The 21,385-nt window shown below is 34.8% G+C and overlaps 2 protein-coding genes and 1 long non-coding RNA gene across 16 annotated transcripts in view; 2 read left to right on the top strand and 1 right to left on the bottom strand.

Annotated features, from left to right (window-relative positions):
- Positions 1-9,421, top strand: part of EndoA (SH3 domain containing GRB2 like, endophilin-A) — a 103,060-nt gene extending 93,639 nt beyond the window's left edge. For all 14 annotated transcript variants that reach the window (XM_087340695.1, XM_022080940.2, XM_022080885.2 and 11 more), the window contains 2 exons: positions 2,048-2,163; positions 2,855-9,421. In XM_087340695.1, the coding sequence (XP_087196821.1) occupies positions 2,048-2,163; positions 2,855-2,974 (236 nt within the window). In that variant the 3' untranslated portion in view covers positions 2,975-9,421. The remainder of the gene's footprint in view (positions 1-2,047; positions 2,164-2,854) is intronic.
- Positions 9,422-12,529: 3,108 nt separating this feature from the next.
- Positions 12,530-14,644, bottom strand: LOC147871185 (uncharacterized). The gene is made up of 2 exons (XR_015532646.1): positions 14,350-14,644; positions 12,530-13,611 (listed from the first exon to the last, which is right to left on the bottom strand). It is a non-coding gene; the product is annotated as an uncharacterized LOC147871185 (long non-coding RNA).
- A 2,041-nt stretch (positions 14,645-16,685) lies between these two features.
- The window catches only part of Su(Tpl) (Suppressor of Triplolethal), a 160,161-nt gene continuing 155,461 nt past the window's right edge, over positions 16,686-21,385 (top strand). The window contains exon 1 of the mRNA XM_087340694.1: positions 16,686-16,840. Within this exon, the coding sequence (XP_087196820.1) occupies positions 16,709-16,840 (132 nt within the window). The 5' untranslated portion in view covers positions 16,686-16,708. The remainder of the gene's footprint in view (positions 16,841-21,385) is intronic.

Genomic DNA, 21,385 nt, shown 5'->3' on the forward strand with positions numbered 1-21,385 from the left:
GTAGAACTTAAAATGAGTTGCTCAGTTGATTTTTTGAACAGTCTTAATTGTCTGAAACTTGAGAGCTATTGCTTTCAGGTATATGCATATGCAGTAGTTTCATGAAATTTTCATTCTGTGTAGTTGTGTTATTTATTATACTTTTAAGCCTGAGGAGACATCAGTGATATAATTTGCAAAAAACTATTTTCAGTACAAAGTGAGTGGACTAGGGTATAAAATTGTTGGTAATTCCCCCCCCCCCCCCCCCCCCAATTAATAAATTTTATTATTCCTTTCAATCTCTTGTTCCACCACTTTAAAGTTTAAAACTAGTGTAATATTATTATATGAAAACGTTGATGTAGTCATTATTCACATAGATTCCACATTTTTGGCACATGTCATGGTGCAGGTCATCCATTTCTAAGTTTTGATCTATGTTATGACTGGAGCCCCACAAGGGAAATGTAGGATTAGCATGTTTGTTGAAATTGACTACAACACTTTCCTTCCCCCCCCCCCCCCCCCACACACACACACACACTTTTTACACAATATAATCATTGCTGTCATTGACCTGTGAAACCAATATAAATGTTTAAAAATATTGAATGTTTTCAACTTATTAGGAAATAAAATTACACACTCTGGGATATGTAACTTCTTTTTATCTGAATGTAATATTTTTAAGCTTCTTCCCATTGCAATTATATACATAAAATTACCAACTCACCACATTAACTTCCTGAAATTTTTGTAACTTAGAAACAGATAAAATTATTGCCTGTGACATACATAATTGTGTTCTAACTTCATGCATCATTTGTTGCAGTACGCACCACGTGTGCAGGAGCTGTGCATATAGAATAATAACATTGCTGTCGGTGCATAAAAGGGAACATTATAAATTCTGATTTTCTGTACAGGAATTTTGAGCATTGCTTTGTGTTGTTATTACTTCCAAATGTGCAGCATTTCAGCTTCAGTTAAATAGGCTATTGTGGGATTTATTTATTTATTATGTCATTTTATTAGCAGTTATGTTGCAGATTGATTAATTCTTAGTTTATTTCATTAGCTCAGATTATAAAGTGTAAATTTATAGACTGAATAGTGAAAGATCAAATTGAAAAGGATGTGGAAGGATGCAGTTATGGCCTAATTTCAGGAACTATTCAGGCATTTGCATGGAAGGATTGTGGAATTCCATAGATCTGTCAGGATAGCTTGTCTTAAGGCCATGACTTGAACCTAGGACCTTTTGTATATGGAACAGATGTTCTAACCGTTCAACTGCAGTGTTTGGTAATTTATTTTATGAATTATTAATTTAGTAGGTTGTGGAAAGAACTGGTTAGTGCTCATTCTGAGGTAATATTTCATCATTTGTCTGACATGACTGGGGAAAATCAGTTGTCATATGGATCAATATCCAAACTGGAACATCGTGTCTAAAGACCAAACTTTTTAACCACTCAACTATAACATTTAGTCCTAGACGAAGGTAATAATACTAATGTTGAAAGTGTTTGCCATACTCACTGTCTGGCATTTATGCACAAAGGAAAATGCTAGAAATTGCACCAGAAACTAGCAGTAAAAACACAATAATAAAAATACATGTGAGAGTTTTGTTTAAAAAAATAATGAGCATTCTCACTATATATCTAGTATGCATTACAATGAGAAATTAATTATTCCTTTATTTGACTGTATTAAATTAATAGTTTACATAGTAGGTTTCATTATAATGATGTTTTGATTATGCATGACCCTTACAATACCAGACTTTCACTTTATGTAATAGTACTTTTTTCATATTTCACCACCGGTTTAATAACATAAAATTATACGTAACAATTACAGTTGTACCTATGTAAGAAACTAGATCTTAGTTAATTATATTCCAACTTTAATATGATGGAGTAAATATTTCGGCACACATTTTAGGGGGTGGGATAAGAAACTATAACTTACGAACACAGTGTGTGATGTTTTCATCATATAATTTGTGTTATTCTTGTAACACTGTGTTTCTCATGCTCTCCTTGTGTGTTTCACATAGCATCTCCTTTGCCGTCACCAATGAGATCTCCTGCTAGGACCCCTATGACAAAGGGTCCGTCTTGCACAGCCCTCTATGACTTTGAGCCTGAAAATCCTGGTGAACTTGGTTTTAAGGTATGCATCACTACCTGCAAAATTCTATTAACATGCAGATTTTTATATGTACAAATATGTTTTTTATATTAAGAGCATTACTAATAATACTCATATGTTAGAAAGAGGAAATAACTAGTTCAGAGTTTTTGACATAATGTAATTTATTAAACTCAAGTAAATATAAGAATGTTATTCTTATTGCAGCTTCTTTTATTCTTCCTGTTACGTTAAGAATTTTTATTTACTTTGGTGTTTAAAAAGGAAGTGCCAGTTAGCTGCACTTTTGTGAACACTTGGAAGAATCACTGATATGTACAACAGTTTAATGTAGAATTTTATTTAAAGTAAAACTTGTTGTTATGCCTAATTTAGATTCCAAAAGCTCAGATAAATTTAGACAAATCTCAAATATATTACGTAAAAGTATTAATTCATTGATGGTGAGTATGGTGTATTCATAGATACTTCATGCATAGACAGACATGGAAAAAACAGGCATTTTTGCTTTGTTATGAAATATACCAAAAATAGAAGAACAGTTTATTTACGATTTTATGGTATTTACTGGGCACTGAAAAAAAGTATAAGTGAGTGCTAAGTGATGTTGCTGCAGCACTTAACACAGACACTTGCTGAGTTTATGTTAATAGAAATAATGTGATCTACAGTGACAATGTATAAAAATTACCTACAAGTCTTACTTTTGCAGGAAGGTGACACCATTACACTGATAAATAAGATTGATGATAACTGGTATGAAGGCAGCGTTCACGGTCGCACAGGTTACTTTCCGGTTACATATGTGCAAGTTGTGGTACCTCTGCCTTGATCTGCAACACCGTCGTCCATGTCAGCACCTTGCAGTGGTAACTAGCTCTCGTCTTCTCTCATCTCTGTCTGTTTTATGACTACATTCTTGTTAGAATGTCCATGCTATACTGCAGCCTTCTGTTTGTCATAGTCTGATTTAATTAAATACTGTCATGTCGGTGACATCATCTTTAGCACCTGCTTCTTTTGGTTTGTAGTAGACATTATAGGATAAAATCTTCTTGGGTGACCAGTCATATCAATTTATAACAGAAGTTTAGCACTGCAGAGACAGTTTGTAACATCAGGCAATTTTTTGACGAGTAGCTAATGTTGGCTGATATATGTACATTACAGATCTGTTGAGGCTTCACCTTTAGGGACCCACACTAACCCTTGCAAGAGTAATAGGTGCATTTAAATTGACATGGCTGATAACCTGAGAAGATATTATCATCTTTAGTTGTGTGAAAATCTCAAGTCTCACATTACATTAAAATTATTATGCATATTTTTACATGTTCTGTTATGAAATTATAATAAATTGAGTATCATCTACCAGGATTTACTGTAGTGATACTTGGCATTGTCTTTTGCTTGAACTTCATAATTATCAGTTTCATTATTTCTCTTTTAATAGCTTTAAGGGAAATGTTTTACCAATTTTGTATCTTCATTTAAAGTGTCTTCTTTAAGTAGCAGTTGTGGAACTTCTGTGATAATTTTAATTTGTTATAGTGTAATTTAGATCTCAGACTGGCATATGCAAAAAATAAAGACAAATAATATTTACAAGAGACAGTGAAATTCAGAATTACATTTTACAAAATTGTATTGTTTATGCAGGTACCGTGAAGTAAAAATATGTTGCAGTTCAGAAGGCTGTGTGTATGCATTAATTCATCTTGGTGTCTTTCAAATTATAATTTGCCTTATACTTTCTTTTAGTGTTAAAAATCAATTAATTGTATGGTTAAGCAGGTTACTACTGTAACAGTAATGTTGTAAATATGTTTTAAATGAGTTTAGTGATGAAAGTAAAATTATGTACATTTGCCGTGATGTTTGCACAGAAAGCAAGATAGTTGAAAAAAAGAGTGTGGTGTTGTGATTTTCATTTCTTGATTTAAAATAATGAATTTGTTGAATTGGGATAGAAATAGAATTTTTATCATTAAAAGAAAATCAGTAAGAGAAGATGAAGTAACAGATATAAATTTACTGTTTTTGATTTCTCCTCTTGCATGAGGTAACGTTGCCGTCATTATTAAACAAATTGCAATAACAGATTGAGATAAATGCTTTGTGAAAAAGGCAAAAAGTACAGTAATAATGAATTAGCAAATTATACATAATTATAGTACAGATTTATTATAAGAGATTGTAGGTCTATACATACGATCATGTTTATGAGATGAACTGTTCCTCTTTAATAGACATAGTAATGTGTATTACTCAGTAAGAAAATAAATCTTGCCTCTGCCATTGATGATATTTTAAAGAATATACTCGAAGCCAGAAAGTGAATTGTTATGGAAGCTTCTGTTATATGAGAGGTTCAAGATGGTTGCACTAGGCATGTGTGCATATGTGAGGTATGTCCTGTTGACACACTGATTGTAAAACTTCTTTCTCCCAATTCTTGTCAACTCTTACATAATTTCAGAAGCTTTCCTGTCAAGGTAGAAGTTATGTCTCAGTTGAAAATAAATTTTAGCTCAAAATTAAAACCATTCTTTATTAGAAAAACATTCTTCTGTAAATGCAGTGATGTATACATTGTTGTTTATATTTGTAAGTAGACAGATCAGATGAATTGAACTTAACCTTTATTAATCGTAGTCACTGTTTACACGCGATTTAGCTGGTCATGCATTGTTCTAGCATACTGCTAAACTATTAAATCCCATAGTCAAAGTCTGGCTGCAAACTTATTTCAGGGGTTTAAATCTCCTATTCCCATACAATGAAGGTAAAAATGTATTGCATATTGGACATTTTGTACTGTCTTTACTACCACAGAATGGACATGCAAATAAGCAATATCTTTGATTTAGTGTTTTATATGAAACTATTTGTGATACTTTTTCTGTGCTTGTTTGCTTTAGTTTATAATGCAAAATTATTATTCTGAGGAGCCTCTGTTATAATTGTATTCTGAGCAAGTTTTCTAAATCATAATAATATGTGCCATAATAAACTTCCTTTGTGCTCTGAAGGTTCTAACTTGCTTTGTATCTGATAGCGCATGGGACTATGTAGCATTTATTCTTTTTGTCATTTATATAATGTTATTCCTTGTTGTTTCTTTTCTGTACAAATTACATTTTCTTTAATTAAAACAGAGTCATTGTGCTTTGTAACACAGTGCTGCTTGCATGAAAATCATTGTCCATATCCATCTAAGGAGATAATGATGAGTAACACATTTAATGAAAATCAGCAAGTACATTTAAAGAAGGGGTATAATAAATGTAGTAAAGGAATTTACAAATATAAAAAGGATAGTTGTATTTTGTTACAATCTGGCAGGACGTTTATCAAAAGCAAGGGCCTTTCAGCATTCAGATAAAGAAAAGTTGATTGGTAAAGTATACTTACAGTTTTTAGTTTCAAAAATTTGTTCATTTAAATGTTATTATCAGTAATTGTAAACTGATCTCCCTTCAAAAAATCATACTGATATGTTATCAGTGAAAACATTATTGTTCTCATAAAGTCATTTTCATTTTATGCAGAAATAGTAGTTTTGTCATGTTTGTTTTACACACTTTTTACTTTAATACTGCGAAGATCAAGAATTTAAAAAATATTTTGATACATCACAAAACAAGAGACTTGGAAGTACTTTTGTAAGTACTTGGAAGATGACAGGCAAATTTAGCATGTAAGTGCACTTTTTAAGATGTGTAATTGTAGAAAAAGAATCAACTTTTGGGGGAAGATTACTTTAGAAGAAAACCATCACAACAACTAACTATTTTTCATTTCACTTCTTGTCCTTCAGTAAGAAATATTCCAATTTGTGTACTGTCACTGTGACCTAGCTGTGCCCTATTCATTTGCTTTTATCATAAGTTTCTACTTAATCTCTTCCATAAATGATAGTATTTCAACCATAATGCCCAGAAATAGTCGACAGTTCTTAATTATTCTTGTTTTGTACAAAAAATAAGGAGTGTTGATTTCAAAAATAACAATAATTTTTTTCTAATTGAATACACTGGAGAAAGAAGAAAGAAATCATGTGTTTGTAAAATCATGTTGCATTGAAACTGTATTTCAACAATTACAAACTGTGTTCATGAAATATTCCATGTCTCCCTCTCTCTCCTGCTGCTTGTTGTCTCAGTGTTGAAGCTGCTTGCCTTGAATGAATGGCTTACTAAAGGTTGAACATTGCTGAAAGGGTAGTGACGTTTTCCATACCTAGCGTCTTCGGTATCACCACTTGGCTTGACTGTTATTTCAGTGTGATTATATGCAGGCATCTGAAATGAAGGTTAACCACTTCAATTTAGAATCTCCAATGTGCCTCTCTACGTATCTGCCTGTAATGTAACCTCACCTTACCGCTATTGATTTTGTCATTCTTCCAGAAATGAGTACTGATATATAATTTTACATAATTTTAGAAAGCATCTTAAAAATGCCATAAAGCACACAAAGGAAAATTAATGTAAACGAAACGACAAGGTCAGAGGCAGCACGTGAAAGATGAAGACAGTTGTGATCTTTGTAATTTCAAGCAGTGATGATACTGAACTGCTATGCTCTAAGGAGTTGCCCTCTGTGTCATCTGTGCTATTGTCCAGTATTGTAACCGTTTTAAACATTGCCCTTGCACATTTTTATGTGTTCCTTGTTCTCTGTCCTGTCCAGTGCCATGTCTCAACATTAGGAATTAAACTGGAAGAAGAAAACATTTTTCATACATCCACATCCGTAAACCTTACTAATTACAATGAGACTTACATTGATTTATCTGAATATAGACTGTTTTTTTGCCTTTTTTTTATATCAACCCTCACTTCCAGTTTAATTTCCTAATTTCCTTGAGTGGCCTCGCCATTCCACTGAAAGGAGAGAAGCAAAGTGTAACCATGGGGGCTGGTTCTATAGCTCTGTGTGTTTTGACAATATTGGGAAGATCAGACAATATATTTAAAAAAAAATCTTGATATTGTGGATGGCTGTTATTTTTAAGATAAAAAGTGTAATATTTTTATTAATGTTGTTTGTCCTTCATGGCTTTCAGTATAGTGATATTACTTTGTAACCATTACATTTAGCTCTATCTGATTTGGATTTAGTGCAACCTAATTTACACACCTCAGACAACATACAGAAATACCCAGTATTTATAAAAGAAAGTTTAATTTTTAATATCACAAAGAAACAGATTTTCAAGTTATATGAGAAATTGAGGAGCCAAAGGTTTTATGTACATTCCAGAATAAGGTATTACAGGTACTGAAAATACTGGAAAATGATCCAGTATTTATATTATCAAGAATGTTTGCTTGTTTGTGCTTTGAACAGTTGTTTCTTTTCACAGAATTGTAATAATAACATCACAGTTCTATTGTAATCAAGTTTTTAACATACCAGTGTAATGAATTCACAGTATGGATAAAATTCGCACAGTAAAATCCACAATGTGAACAAAAATAATTTGTAATGTGGACAAATTCTGGTTATGATTCCATTTAATGTTTTGCATTTTGTTTTCCAAATGCATGACTTACCAGTTTTCTTACAAAATATTACTTTAGTTCATATTTTCCTTCCTTTTATAACTACAGGATGCAGTTTATCATTGTGAGGTGTCTAAATTACAGTTGACCCGTAGGCTAGCAAATTTCACTTAAAACACTATGAACGAATGGTGAAATTGTCACCATTAATTTAAAAGTCTGTTACATTAATGACTTCTTAGAATTCTTTTTAAGTTTTAATCCCAGTGCAAGTTGTACCGTCTGGTAAAACTGACATTTCTTAATGTAGTGTTGTTCATGTGTCTTTGTATTGTATATGACAGGAAGGTTCTGTCTCAAAAACAAAGTAATATATTATAGCTAGTAATACTTCTTGCAAGTTTAACTGAAACACATTATCAGTTGTAACATTTTTTCAGTCTTCATCTGCATGATTATGATGTTACTCATTGCAAGCAATTTCCATTCTTGAGAAAGAAATTTGAAGTAACTAAAAGCAATACATGTGTCAAATTGATAAAAATCATTCCAGATACTTAAATCAATGTCTTGTATTGTTATCAATTATAGATATTACTTACAAGTTGACTGGGCTTCGGTGAACGTTTACATTGCGTGACTAGCATACAATGGCTAATAAAAAATTATTATATAATGTCAAGGAAAGGTGATTGCAAGACAGTTTAAATTTGTGCATTATTTAAATTATGTAGGGCACATGTTCGTATATCCTACGAATTTAATCAGTGTTACCTTTATATTCCAAGAAGAAAACTAAGCTATAAATGATGTAAAATTTTATGAAAACAATTACGAATCAAAGTAATTAATTTTCTGCAATGCATATCTAAGTTATGTTTATATTCTTTTTAATTGAAGTATTTGTTATTGTCTTCAATATTCTGAAAGTCTCGTCAGTTTATAAACTTGTGCCATAATAGTTTGCATGTAATGGCCTTATTTATTCTATTTTTTTAAGTCCCTTTCTTTTTTTACTCCCTGCTTTATTAAGACTAAGGGAAAGTTTTTATTCCTACTAACTGCAAAAACATGTTAAAACATGTAGGAGGTTCAGTAGCCAATTTTCTATGTTTAAAAGTGTTGAAGGCTTAGAAGTACCATTTAATACAATGAAGGGATCATGTTAATGGTGCTTTCATTTGTGATTAATTTTGTAATCACCTTTTGCTGGTATCTTTACATTAAAATGTTTGAAAGTACTCATGGATGCAATCTAATTAAAACCAGCCCAATCATTTTGTACATGGAATCTGAAAGTCTGGCTTATACAGACAAATGTTGAATGTATTAATATATATATATATATATATATATATATATATATATATATATATTGTGAGTTGAATTCAACTATAATCTGTTATGCTGTTCATCAGGAAGGAATCTTGCTTCTGCATTCCTCCTGTTTTACAACAGGTAGAGCCTAAACTGAAGTTGCTGCGATGAAATTTACTCAGTGCCATTCCATATGTGTGTATGTGTGTTTGTATGTATGTGGACTTAGTCAGTATTATATGATGGGGGAAGACTATCAGTGTGTGATAACACTAGTAATTTAAACCCCAAACAAGACTTTATTTTTAATGTCATGTGCTGATTTTTCTGCCACCCATACATAATATCATATTAGTTTTAATCCTTACCTCTGATGTAAACAAACTATGAATTGTTGTCATCTTGTGGCACACTGTGGCTGAAATTACATACAAATATATTGCAAAACTTGATATGATACGTATTTTTATTTCTTATGATAGGCAAATAACTATAAAATGGCTTATCTTTATACTTCCAGCTGTCTTTCCACCATTTGGAATTTAAAACAATTATGCTTAAAGTATATGTTCTTCAGATAGTAGTGGTACTGATAAAATGTGAATTTGATAATTTTTGGTGTTATTGTTTTCTTCTCCCTTTTCATATCACTTTATTCTTCTTTGGGGACTTTCTAATGCATTTTTGTTTTGTTTATGTGGGTCTTGCTCTTAAACATGACCTTTCATCTTCACTTTTAAACGTGCATTATTTTCTTTTACAAGGAATTGCTTCAATCCAGTTAGCCCAGCACTGATAAAAACATCCTAGCAGCAGCTAACAATGTCTTACATGGTTCGGAGGTTAGCACAGAGAAGATATTTTGTCAGCTGCATTAATACTCAGTATCTCTGATGTTTTACTGCTGTCACTGCAAGTGCAATTGGTGTATTAATTGGCATACTTTGATCAGTTCTGTTTTTTTAAGATAATTCAGAAGGCTGTTCTGTGTTCTCATTCACAGTAATAAATAGAGATGGTGAAATACACACATGAACAGTGGATTTTTCTGTATGATAGTTATGTAAAAAAAATCTCTAAATTGTCTGAAAGAAGGTTTTGCTGGTGAGTCTAATAAAAATGTGCTTAAATGAAACCTGTAGCAAAATTCGTGTAGGTTAATATTTATCTGAGTCATTCTTCATCAAGAACGGTCTAAAACAAGAAGATGCTTTGTCTCCCTCGCTCTTTAACTTTGCGCTAGAATACATCATCAGGAAAGTCCAAGATAGGCAGGAGGCCTTGCAATTGAATGGGACACATCAGCTATTGGCATATGCTGATGATGTTAATTTATTGGGGGACGATATGAATACAATAAAGAGGAACGCAGAAGTTTTACTAGAGGCTAGTAGACAGGTGGGGCTAGAAGTAAATTCAGAAAAAACGAAGTACATGTTAGTATCTCGTCGTCAGCAAACAGGCAGGCAGAATTGTCTTACGGTGGCTAATAAATCCTTTGAAAGTGTTACAAAGTTCAAATATTTGCGAACAACAATAACAAATCAAAATGATACTCATAAGGAAGTTAGGAGAGACTAAATTCCGGAAATGATTGCTACTTCTCAGTTCAAAATATTTTGTCTTCCCATCTGATTTCTAAGAACTTGATAAAACAATAATTTTGCCTGTTGTATTGTATGGGTGTGAAACATGGGCTCTCACTCTGAAGGAGGAACATAGGTTTCAGATGTTTGAGAATAGGGTGTTGAGGATATTTGGGCCTAGGAGAGAAGATGGGGTCTGGAGAAAACTACACAATGACGAACTTAAAAATTTATACTCTCCCCCTGGATTGTTGGGGTGATTGAATCGAGAAGAATGAGATGGGCTAGGGCATTTAGCACGCATGGACGGGACAAGAGTTGTGCACCGGGTATTGATTGGGAAGCCTGAGGGGAAGAACTGCTGGGGAGACCTAGACGTAGATGGGAGGATAATGTCAGGCGGGATCTATGGGAGATAGGAGTTGAAGGAGCCTGGAATTTGTTGGCAGGGTCCAGTTGAGGGCTTTGGTTAATTCAGTGATGAACCTTAGGTTTCGGTAAGCCATTTAGTTAGTTAATTAGTTCACTTATCTTTACATTAGTTCATATCTTTGTCAATAGAGGACGTAGCAGGTCACCTAGCTTTGAGATCTCGATGTTTCTATCCGGGTTACAGGATACCCAAGGAGGTTAACGGGCAAGCAAATGTTCGCGGGAAAATTAGTTTATATCTTCCCAAAAGATGGCGCGGAAATTCACTTATCTTTACATTAGTTCATGCCCTCGATAATATATGGCGCGGCAGTTCACTTATCAGTTCATATATTTACCAGCAGGTCACTTAGCTTTGAGATTTTCGATGTTTCTATCCGGGTTACAGGGTACCCAAGGAGGTAAACGGATCAAAAAAATACTAGCGGGCTCATTAGTTTATATTCCTCCAACAGATGGCGCGGAAATTCACTTATCTTTACATTAGTTCATGCCCTCGCTAATAAATGGCACGACAGTTCATTTATTTGTTCATGCCTTGGCCAATTCATTGATAACCTTCGGGTTCGGTAATCCATCTAGTTAGTTAGAAGGTTTTGCTGAAGGTGTCCTGATGTTTCAGTTCCAACTTCATCAGTAATGTTTGAATTGGTGAAAGATTTTGCATTAAGTTGTGCCTTTCTTAGAAAGAAATGCGGTAAACTCAGTGCCAAGCTAACCAATGAAATGCCTGATGAAATTGGACCCAGATTAGAACATTGACCATGCAAATTTGTGGCTTCATTAGCTCAACAGACACAGGTTTGAACACAATAGTGTGGAGAACATTTAAAAACGTATGTGTATATCTATAATATAATGGTTTGTAGTAACTGAATAAAGTGATTATGAGAGTAGAATGCGTTTTTGTAACTGGTTTTGCAGTCAGTACATGATGGTATTCTCAGCCCAAAACTTGCATTATCCACTTATGAAGAAGCTTGGTTTCATTTGAGTGGGTATATCAGTTCTCAAAACAATATTTATGGGAGCAATATTAATCCAAGACAGACTTTTGATGTACCCCTTCACAACCAGAATGTTGGTGTGTGGTGTGCCATTACTGCTATATGAATAGTAGGGCCCGTATTTTTTAAAAATGCTCTTAATTTTGCAATATGTCAGTGACATTCTTTGGTCCTATTTTGAGAACATCGTGGAAGAAGAAAAGACATGGTTAATTTATACAAGATAGAGCTACAGCACACACTGCCAGTTATTCCATTAATGCTTTAAACAGTGTTTGAAGACAGACTGATAAGTCACATATTGTGGACTGCAAGATCTCCAGACTTAAATCCCTATGATTTTTATCTGTGGGGAAATCGTAAGAGAAAAAGTTTGTTCATATCATCCCCATACATTAGATGAACTATGGCAAAACATTCATTAAACAATTGCATCTATTGACATCAGTGAACTCAAATTAAGGTCAGTTTTTTCAAGAGACATGAAATTGTTCTAAGTGCAGAAGGGTAGAATTCTGAACATTTGCTCTAATGATGAGTTTTTAAATGATTTATTTACACTACGAAAGTTAAATGTAACCTACATCGGAAATTATATGGTTTTTTCTCTAAAATATAATATGGATTTATTTAGCACATTATTTATAGTGAATTATTATTTTTGGTTTTAGTTTCCTTGATCCTTAAGCCACTCTTTTACAAAAACACCCTTTCTGTTTCTGGACTTTGCTGGTTTTGAAGGAAGCCAGTTTCTGGTTTCTAGTCTCACTCGACTGTAAAGCACTGTTGTTCACCTCAGCCACCAGACACAACCAGATCCATCGCTTCATCGCTCAGGACTGCAAACGTGGTTACTTGCTGGCCTGAAAAGTTGGTCTCAAAAGAAGCCCTCAGTCTTACAGAATAATGCAGTAATTTCTTGATATTGGTAGAAAGTTCCACCAGCCAGATGCCTCCATCATCTTGCGCACGCAGCCTCCTGACGTCTCTGCTGTGGTGGGCGAGCGGCCAGGCAGGCGTTCTCGCAGATCCGTAATTCTGATACTCATCCTCTAAACCCCTAGGTATGGCGCCAGTGTGTCATCTTTGCCCTCGGATTTCGCTGGATCCATTGCACCACATTAGATAGACCGTTTGGGAGGAAGGGCGTTCTGGAAGATCGATAGCGCAGGCTGGCGGTAGGGTAGGCTAGATGGTCGATTGCCCAAGCGTGAAGGAGGTCAAATCGATAAACCGGAAGGGAGGGCAGGATAGAGGAACGATTGTCTAGCGGGAGGGTGGGCTGATGGGTCTTGATCGGATGGTAGGTTATAGGATAGACAGAACACGCTGGATCGTACGCGGGGCAGATGATTAAAGGGCGGGACAAGAAAGTTTACGGTAGAAGGCGTCGATAGCCTGGGCGAGTGGAAGGGCTGACAAGCGGATCGATGGTCCAGGTGGGACTGGAGGCGGCTGAGCGGTTCGAGAGCCTAGGCCGGAGAATAGTCTGGACAGCGGCTGCACAGCTCGGCCATGAGGAAAGCCGGGTCAATGGTTCGAGAGTCCGAGCGAGCGACGAACTAGAGGCCCAGCCGGTCGATAGCGTTGGCGAGAAATGTGCAGGCTCGATGGTCGCTACAACGTGAAGAACGCCTAATAAACTGACATGGACCCATGGATTTTCATGATCACCTGAAATAGCATTGCAACCGCTTCCTACCCAGTCCAACATAATTCCAATAGAACGACAACCTTCATGTTAATGTGTGTCGGGTAACACGATTCATGATTATGCATATAAGAACCTTTCAAGTTACTCTCTTGTTGGTCTTATTAGCTGGACACTGGTTTAAAGAAATCCATTAGGATCTATCGAGATCGGAAAACACTGATTTACATAAACTGGCTATATAGTAGGTACACGTGTTATACATTTCTGTGTCTTGAAATAAATCAAGACGACGACATACGGAACAGTTAATTTGGTGTTTTCAAAATGGCAACGAGCGTTCGTTACTTTAGTGTCTAACCCTCTCCTCCCCCAAATTCAGTCCATGATCTTGTACTTATGATAATTTTGAACGTATTTTCTCAATGGAATGCATTTCATATAGGCCGTTGCACTAATTTGTAAAAATTCATTTCTAAGCGGATTTTGTTAGAAGAAAGTTGTCCTCTTATTTCGAATGTCATTCAGTAGTCTACGATTATGGCATTTCAAAACGTTAGTAATGTTATACGAATTAAAGTATAAATCCTTATAGTTGATAATAATCATTACAGAGCCTTCTGAGTTTATTACTGCGCTGAAATATTAAAATAATCAACGCTTCGGAGGAGTTTTCCGTATTGTTCTTCAGGGTCTAGGCCTACCTTTACTGGTATACTCAGAAGAATTTTACAAATTTCTTTTTCGCCGGAAGTCAGGCGTGTGGAATGTGTTTACTATCTGTCATTGAAAAACACGCTTCACGAAACAAGGTGATTGTTAGACGAAGCTCCGAAACGAGATGCATGTTTTCTGGACGGCAAAAGCCTGGTTGGTAAACCAGACGCTAACTTGTTACGTAATGTGTAGCTCGGTCGCTCTCACGTTGTTATAATTATCCCTCTGCCCCTCCAAGTAAATCCCAATAAGCTGTGGGGCGAAGTATTGTGTCCGACTTGGAGGCTCATATCAGACTGCTGCTACTTGCAAGTGCATGGGTCGAGGGCTGTAAGAAGCCACTGGTTGCACTTTCATTGTTGCAGGCAACTTGTTAGTCAGCCAAACAACTGAATGACCGACCAGTCGTTTCACTTCCACGATCACTTGACTGATATCATGATAACATTTGGTTATGGGCAATGGCGTAGCGTGACTTTCAAAAGTGTTAGCCAAAACCCGAGGAGGTGGAAGGGAGTCGTGAAAATATTGGCAATTCAATATTTAAATCATGTTTAATCTTCCATGATACATAATCAGAAGTCACAACACGACATAAGTGTACAACGGTTACGCAATTAAAATCATGGGGAACGTGGTACAGGGCGTACGTCACACGTCATCACGCAACCATGAACCGTGTTAGCAACTGATGTGTGGCTAACATCTTAGCTCGGATGGTCATGCGTTGAAATGCAAGAGGTAAACAGTAAGGAACTGGTACCTTAGGTAAAAATGTCAGGTCGTGAGTCTGCGTTCAGAAGGTTGTTTCGTCAATAGTCTATGAAATGGTAGGCTAACACATGACGTAACGGCAGCTGTTAAGTGGGGTCACATTCTACAAGTTGCACTGCTTCTTCTTTCAAAAAAACAATGAACTTAATATATGATGATGCAAATAAGCGGTGGATTCTGCACATCTACTATAAAAATTTGTGTTTCCTCGTTGTCGTCAATAAATTACGTCATCAACAATGTCAACAGATATTTGTTTACTAGACATTGTTGTGGAACACAACAATGCCGAGTAAACAAATAACGCTTCACAACAATCTTCTACCATAAAAATTTGTGATTCCTCGTTGTCGTCAATAAATTACATCATCAACAATGTCAACAGATATTTGTTTACTAGACATTGTTGTGGAACACAACAATGCCGAGTAAACAAATAACGCTTCACAACAATCTTCTACCATAAAAATTTGTGATTCCTCGTTGTCGTCAATAAATTACGTCATCAACAATGTCAACAGATATTTGTTTACTCGACATTGCTGTGGAACACAACAATGTCGAGTAAACAAATAACGCTTCACAACAACAAAATTAAAAAATATCAAGCCAGTCACATTATCACTGCTCCAGAAGGAGCACTTAGCATTCTTGAATATTGACTGACAGTTGGCCTAAAACATCAGAAAAGTGAAAGAAGACGTTATCAAGTATTTGAAGTACCAACAGCAACAAGGTAAACTACTCATTCGATATATTACGATTACGAAAACTATTATGAAATCTGACTTTATGATCGATTTTAAGACGAAGATTAGCAAGGGTGTTGCTGGACGTAGAAAGTTGACTGATCAAGAACAGATGGCCTCTGAACAGCGACGTAAAGAACTAAGACATCAGATCTATTTAACAAATAAAGAAAAGCGAAGGAAGACTTACATTGATAAACGAGACCATATTAACGACACACGTAGAAAAAGGAAAGGAGCGCCCTGCTCTGGTAGGATAAAAAAGTAAGAGAATTGAAGACCTGTATTGTTGAAGGTGATTGTACACCTGGGTCTAAACATTCTCGACATCTATCCGTATCTGTCAGAGTTACTTCAATGAAGTACGCGCCGATCACGAAAGTTGTCGACAGGCGCTGTAAACCACGCTCGGCGCAACCAATCAGAACACGGTCATGTTCGTGCTCCATGTATCCTTATGTGATTCCTCTCTTTCTTTGTTCTTCTTCACAATCTGTGAGGTAATTTACATTTTTGCTCATAGATGGTTCTGCACTCCCTACACAGGAATCTTTTACTGTGCTCGGTGTTAAGACCTACAACTACACGTATAGTAAATGCTGCCCTCTTTCGAATATATCTGTCACTACCATGAATAAAAACCACATTAAATAATCGACTATATTTATTATAGAGATCTTAAAGTAGAATTATTTTTACATTTAATTAATGTGCAACATTATAGTTAATAAGTAATAAGTTTCCTTTGTTATATTTGACAATATAATCACTCGCTTGACTACCCGACGTCAGCTGGTTCTCAAGAGCAAGCGAGGAGACAGAAATGGCGGGTCTAGTGGAAGGTGTTGAGTATGGTCTGTTATCGCAGGGCAATTTTCATGAAAATAAGTCGTTGATATTTGTGAAACTTACGGATTCTGCCTACCGTGCTATAGAAGACTTCTTGAGGAATAAGGTAAGATAAAAAATAACATTATTTTTAGATAAATGAGTGTTGGTAATTATTGTAATCATCGTCTGCAATACGTTGGTGGTCGCCATATTTTAAAATAGTATTGAGGTCTCCGAAGCAGTTAACGAAAATTTCTTAGTGTTACAGACTATTGAGTATGGTCTGTTGAATTAATATTGTACGTTAATGTGAGTATAATGCTCAAGAAGTGATATAGTTGTTGACCTACCGCCACGTCAACAACTGGTTACAGAAATTAGGTTGGAATGCAGCACTAATTGGTTTTGTGACTATTTTGCAAAGTTTGGGAACTAACTTTTATCATTTGAACATACTACACTTTCTGTGTATAATTCCCTGCACATACTCCAGATTTCAACGTGGTATTCATGCAAGTTGAATATTGTCATCAAATCTAAAGTACCAGTTAATGAAACATATGGATAGGTGCATTCAATTTGAATGCAGAGCTATGCTCGTCATACATGTTTATGCCACTTTACCATTATCACACTCGTTATAAGGTGTTAAGAACCATAATATAATTGATTTTTTTGAAATAAAGAATTTTAATTCATGGAAGTGAAACATTTTGATATGAAGGTATGTTGGTTTTTTCCACCAGATACACAGGTATTAATAAACTTCATGCAGGTGTTTTGGTTACAAATACTTCTCCGAATTCGAGTTAAAGCCGTTTTGATAATAGTACGTAGGAGAGGTATAATGACATTAGTGACCAACAGTAATTGCTCATTCATGTGATGATATATTGTTCATGTGTATTTTGCAAACACTTAGGTTTATGATGAATTGTGAATGAAAATATTTCTTCATTACCACTGCTAAGAAATTTATTGGAATTTGAACCCCCATTCTTTTATATGTTGGTGCAGATTACAGAAATAAATATGATTGAGGTTCTCACAGCAGTGAATCCAAAGATGGCTGTTGTCTGGGTTGTAGCACCATGTAGTAGTATGGTAGAAGTTTAACAACATTTCAGAGGTCCTTGCTGCCTGCATATCAGGGTGATGGAATAAATAAAGTTTATGCATGAAAACTATCCTTTAATTTGACATTTCTGGAGGACTTTGGAATTTCACAAAATTAATGTATTACATATTAAAAACTTGTAGACATTACATATAATGCTTTTTTGTAGTTTGTGAATAAATTAAAACAGTTGGACAGTTCGTATTTACTGAACCCATATTGTGAGTTAAATTAAGATTATGTTGCATAATGGTTTATTGCAAAAGCCACACACACACACTTATATGTGTGTGTGTGTAAAATTAATCACAGAGGATGTTGATCTTGTGCCCTAGATACTTAGCTGTGACTGGAAATCTATTCAGATGAAAAGCAGTCTGTTGCATTTCTTTTTGTTTTGAATTCAGGCTTTTCAGTAATAATTACATGACATGTATTTATTCTTGTAGGTGACCTGTTGTAGATGTGTATAAATTACACAAGTGAAAATTGTATGGCCAGTTTCATGGTTTGCAGTATTTTTAGTCTTATCAGAAGCAGCTAATTCTGTCTCATACTGCCAGGGAAGGTTGTATTTATGGCACAGAGTTTATCTTCCTTTTTTCATTTTTATTCCTCTGACTTCACATTAGTTGCCTCAGTTCCTGCATACTGTGCGCTTCATTGGTATTTCAACATGGAAATAGTCACTACCAATTTGTAAAGCACATTAATTGGTCTGCATATTATAATGTATCCTGTTAGCTAGTAGTCATGGTCAGATATGAAAACTAAAAAATTCACACTTTTGTAATACAACTTTTCTCAAAAATAACTAGTATTCCATACTTAATCAGTGTTAATGTCTCTCATACACCTCCCTGACTCTTGAAATGTTGCAATGAAGCTTAGGATTCTTAGACACTTTTCTTTAATCGAATGCTACCAGTGATTACCAAGTGTGAAGTGGTCTTTTCTAGCTATAAAGGTATTCAGGATGAAGAGATCTGTCAGGTTTGTGGTTGCTTAGCATACTTGTAATATGGAGATATGCCACTGTGACATACATAACTTACATAATACATAATTTCTGGTCACAAATATGATAAGCTGCTACCATTTCATTTGGTTGTTACAGTAATGGGAAACCAGTGATTTCTAAAGTATGATTTCCAAGATGGAACCAGTATTATGTGGCTTCACAATGCTTGGTACAGTTAAGCTGCAATAATGACAGCACTGTGTTATTTGAGTTTCTCTTAGCAACAAATAAATATGTGTTGTTCTTTTGCGTTATAAGGCCTTGTGGGTTTCTAGGTAGATGCAGATGATTTTTGGCAAACATGCTGTCTCTATCTTCAGGCAGAACACTACTCTCTCTCCTCCTGTACTTTGAAGAGATTTTTTCTCTGTAAAAAGAGATAAGAGTACTATATAGTTCATTTTTTCACATGGTTCAGTATTTCAGGGAACACTTTTTTCTGAGGAACTCTCGCGTCTTTCCTACTGATGACAGTATGCTGCTCAACAAGATTCTGAAAGAAGTAGGTTTTTGTACCTTTGTGTATTGTGTAATTGTTTTGTGCAGCAGTTATGACATTTATTATGCAGTATACAGGCTTGAAAATGCTTGGATTTCATTTTGATGGAATCATTCAATCACAAACAGTTTATTTATAAAATGAAATTTACGTTCCGTACTTCATATGCTACAAACTGATTTGAAGAGGGAAGGAAGCCATTTGTAAATAAATTGAAATGGCAGTTTCATTTTTCTTTACATTTAAATTGTTACCTAAATTTTTAAATGGGGTCTGTTTTGCTCAAATTGTAGGTTATTTTGGTATTCTTAAATTTATCCCGCTTTTAACTTTGAATAAATGTAATTTTGTGAGTCTGATATTGTCAATATGGAGGTTAAAGATGTGTTAAACTAGCTATTAGATGCAAGAGAAGTGACTGTATTAGTGATGGAAGCCAAGTCTTGTCTCTTGCTGCCATTGGTGAAAGGAATGGATGGATGCAGCCTACTTCTCTTACTTCCTATTAAAGATTGTGATTGCTGGCTTTTCTTAATGTCTTGTACTCAATTTTTGTTCACCATATTCTTTAAAAAGGAAGGTGCAGCCAGGTTTTTTTTTTAATGTAATTATGTGGGTTTAATTTAAAAATTAATTCATAATCAGAGGCACACTGCAACATACACATATTGGTTTTGGTTTGATCTGCGGAGTAACTGTTGATGATGTATGGGTACCAGTTCTTGAGTAGACCAACCCAGTTTAAGTTTTTTTGGCTTTTATTTTATTTACGAAGTAAAATGTTGTGAAAAGAATTTTATAATGGGTTATAATTAGTCTTTTTTGGTAGGTTGCAGTAAGTTCTGTAATTATAGTTTGAAAATCACCATTAATGGATTAAAGTAAAAATTCTGACTCTGCCAGCTGTGGTAAGTTTTGCTCTGAAATGTATTATTTTGGTATTTGTACTTGAACAAAGTCTTCAGGTATCTGTCTGTAGGTTAAATCCTTACTGTACATTTTATCATGCATAAGCTTGAATTCCAGAAACCATATTACATGCTAATAAGGAAGTTGGCCTGGAAGTTGAACACAGAAAGAAGCTAAAAGTATGCCAATGTCTCATTACAGCCAATGGGATGGTAACATAATATAAATGTTGCCTTAAATCCTAAAAAAAAGTTTAGTACAGTAACAAACTGAAATTTACTTTATAAATAAATTAAGAAGAACAGATTAAATTTAGGATCGCGTGTTACCATTCAGTTCAGTTCTGCTGTACAATCTGTATAGATCAAAATATACAGAACTGTAATTATACCTAATGTGTTTTATGGGCAGGAAAGTTGTTTGTCCACATTATAGCAAGTACTCAAAACACAGATGTTTGAGATAGGGAGGTGAGGGAAATATTAAGATATTTGAGGAATAAAATGACAAGACACTGAAGAGTTTTATAATTTGTACTCATCTCCAGATATTATTAGCATGATACAGTCGTGCATGTAGCATGCATGGGTGGATTGGGAATGGGTGCAACATTTTGGTTAGAGAGCCCGACAGTAAGAGGTTGCTCGGAAGACTTAATAATAGGTCTGAGAATAATATATTAAAATGGTCTTAAAGCAATGGGTTAACATTTTTTGAATCAGTAATTTTTTCCAGGGATTTTTTGTCAGAACTTGGCACTGGGAGTAGATCTATTCTCATCTTTCTGGTTATTTCATAAGAGAGAATTTATTTTACATTCTATAGATCCTTCTTTGGGCTAAACCGAAGGAAGAAGAGCATGTCATAATACAAGTGCAGAACTTATTAACTTAAACTTCAGAATTTTCCACTGAGGTAAAACTATTTAGAGTATGAGTGAGTTAAGAGGTAATCTTTTTACGCAGGCTTGAATACTTTGATGTCATGATTTAAACTTTTAATTGTAGGTGGAGTATTATTGAATAACTTGATATGGTATACTCCTTTTTGATATTTAGTGAGGTTACTATTTGGCATATGAAGGTCATATTTATGTTGTGTTTAAGTTGTGTACATCTGTATT

Source organism: Zootermopsis nevadensis, unplaced genomic scaffold, assembly GCF_977971745.1.
Source record: "Zootermopsis nevadensis isolate Lab colony 2312 unplaced genomic scaffold, Znev_1.0 Znev_ptg000061l, whole genome shotgun sequence".
Lineage (NCBI taxonomy): Eukaryota > Metazoa > Arthropoda > Insecta > Blattodea > Termopsidae > Zootermopsis > Zootermopsis nevadensis.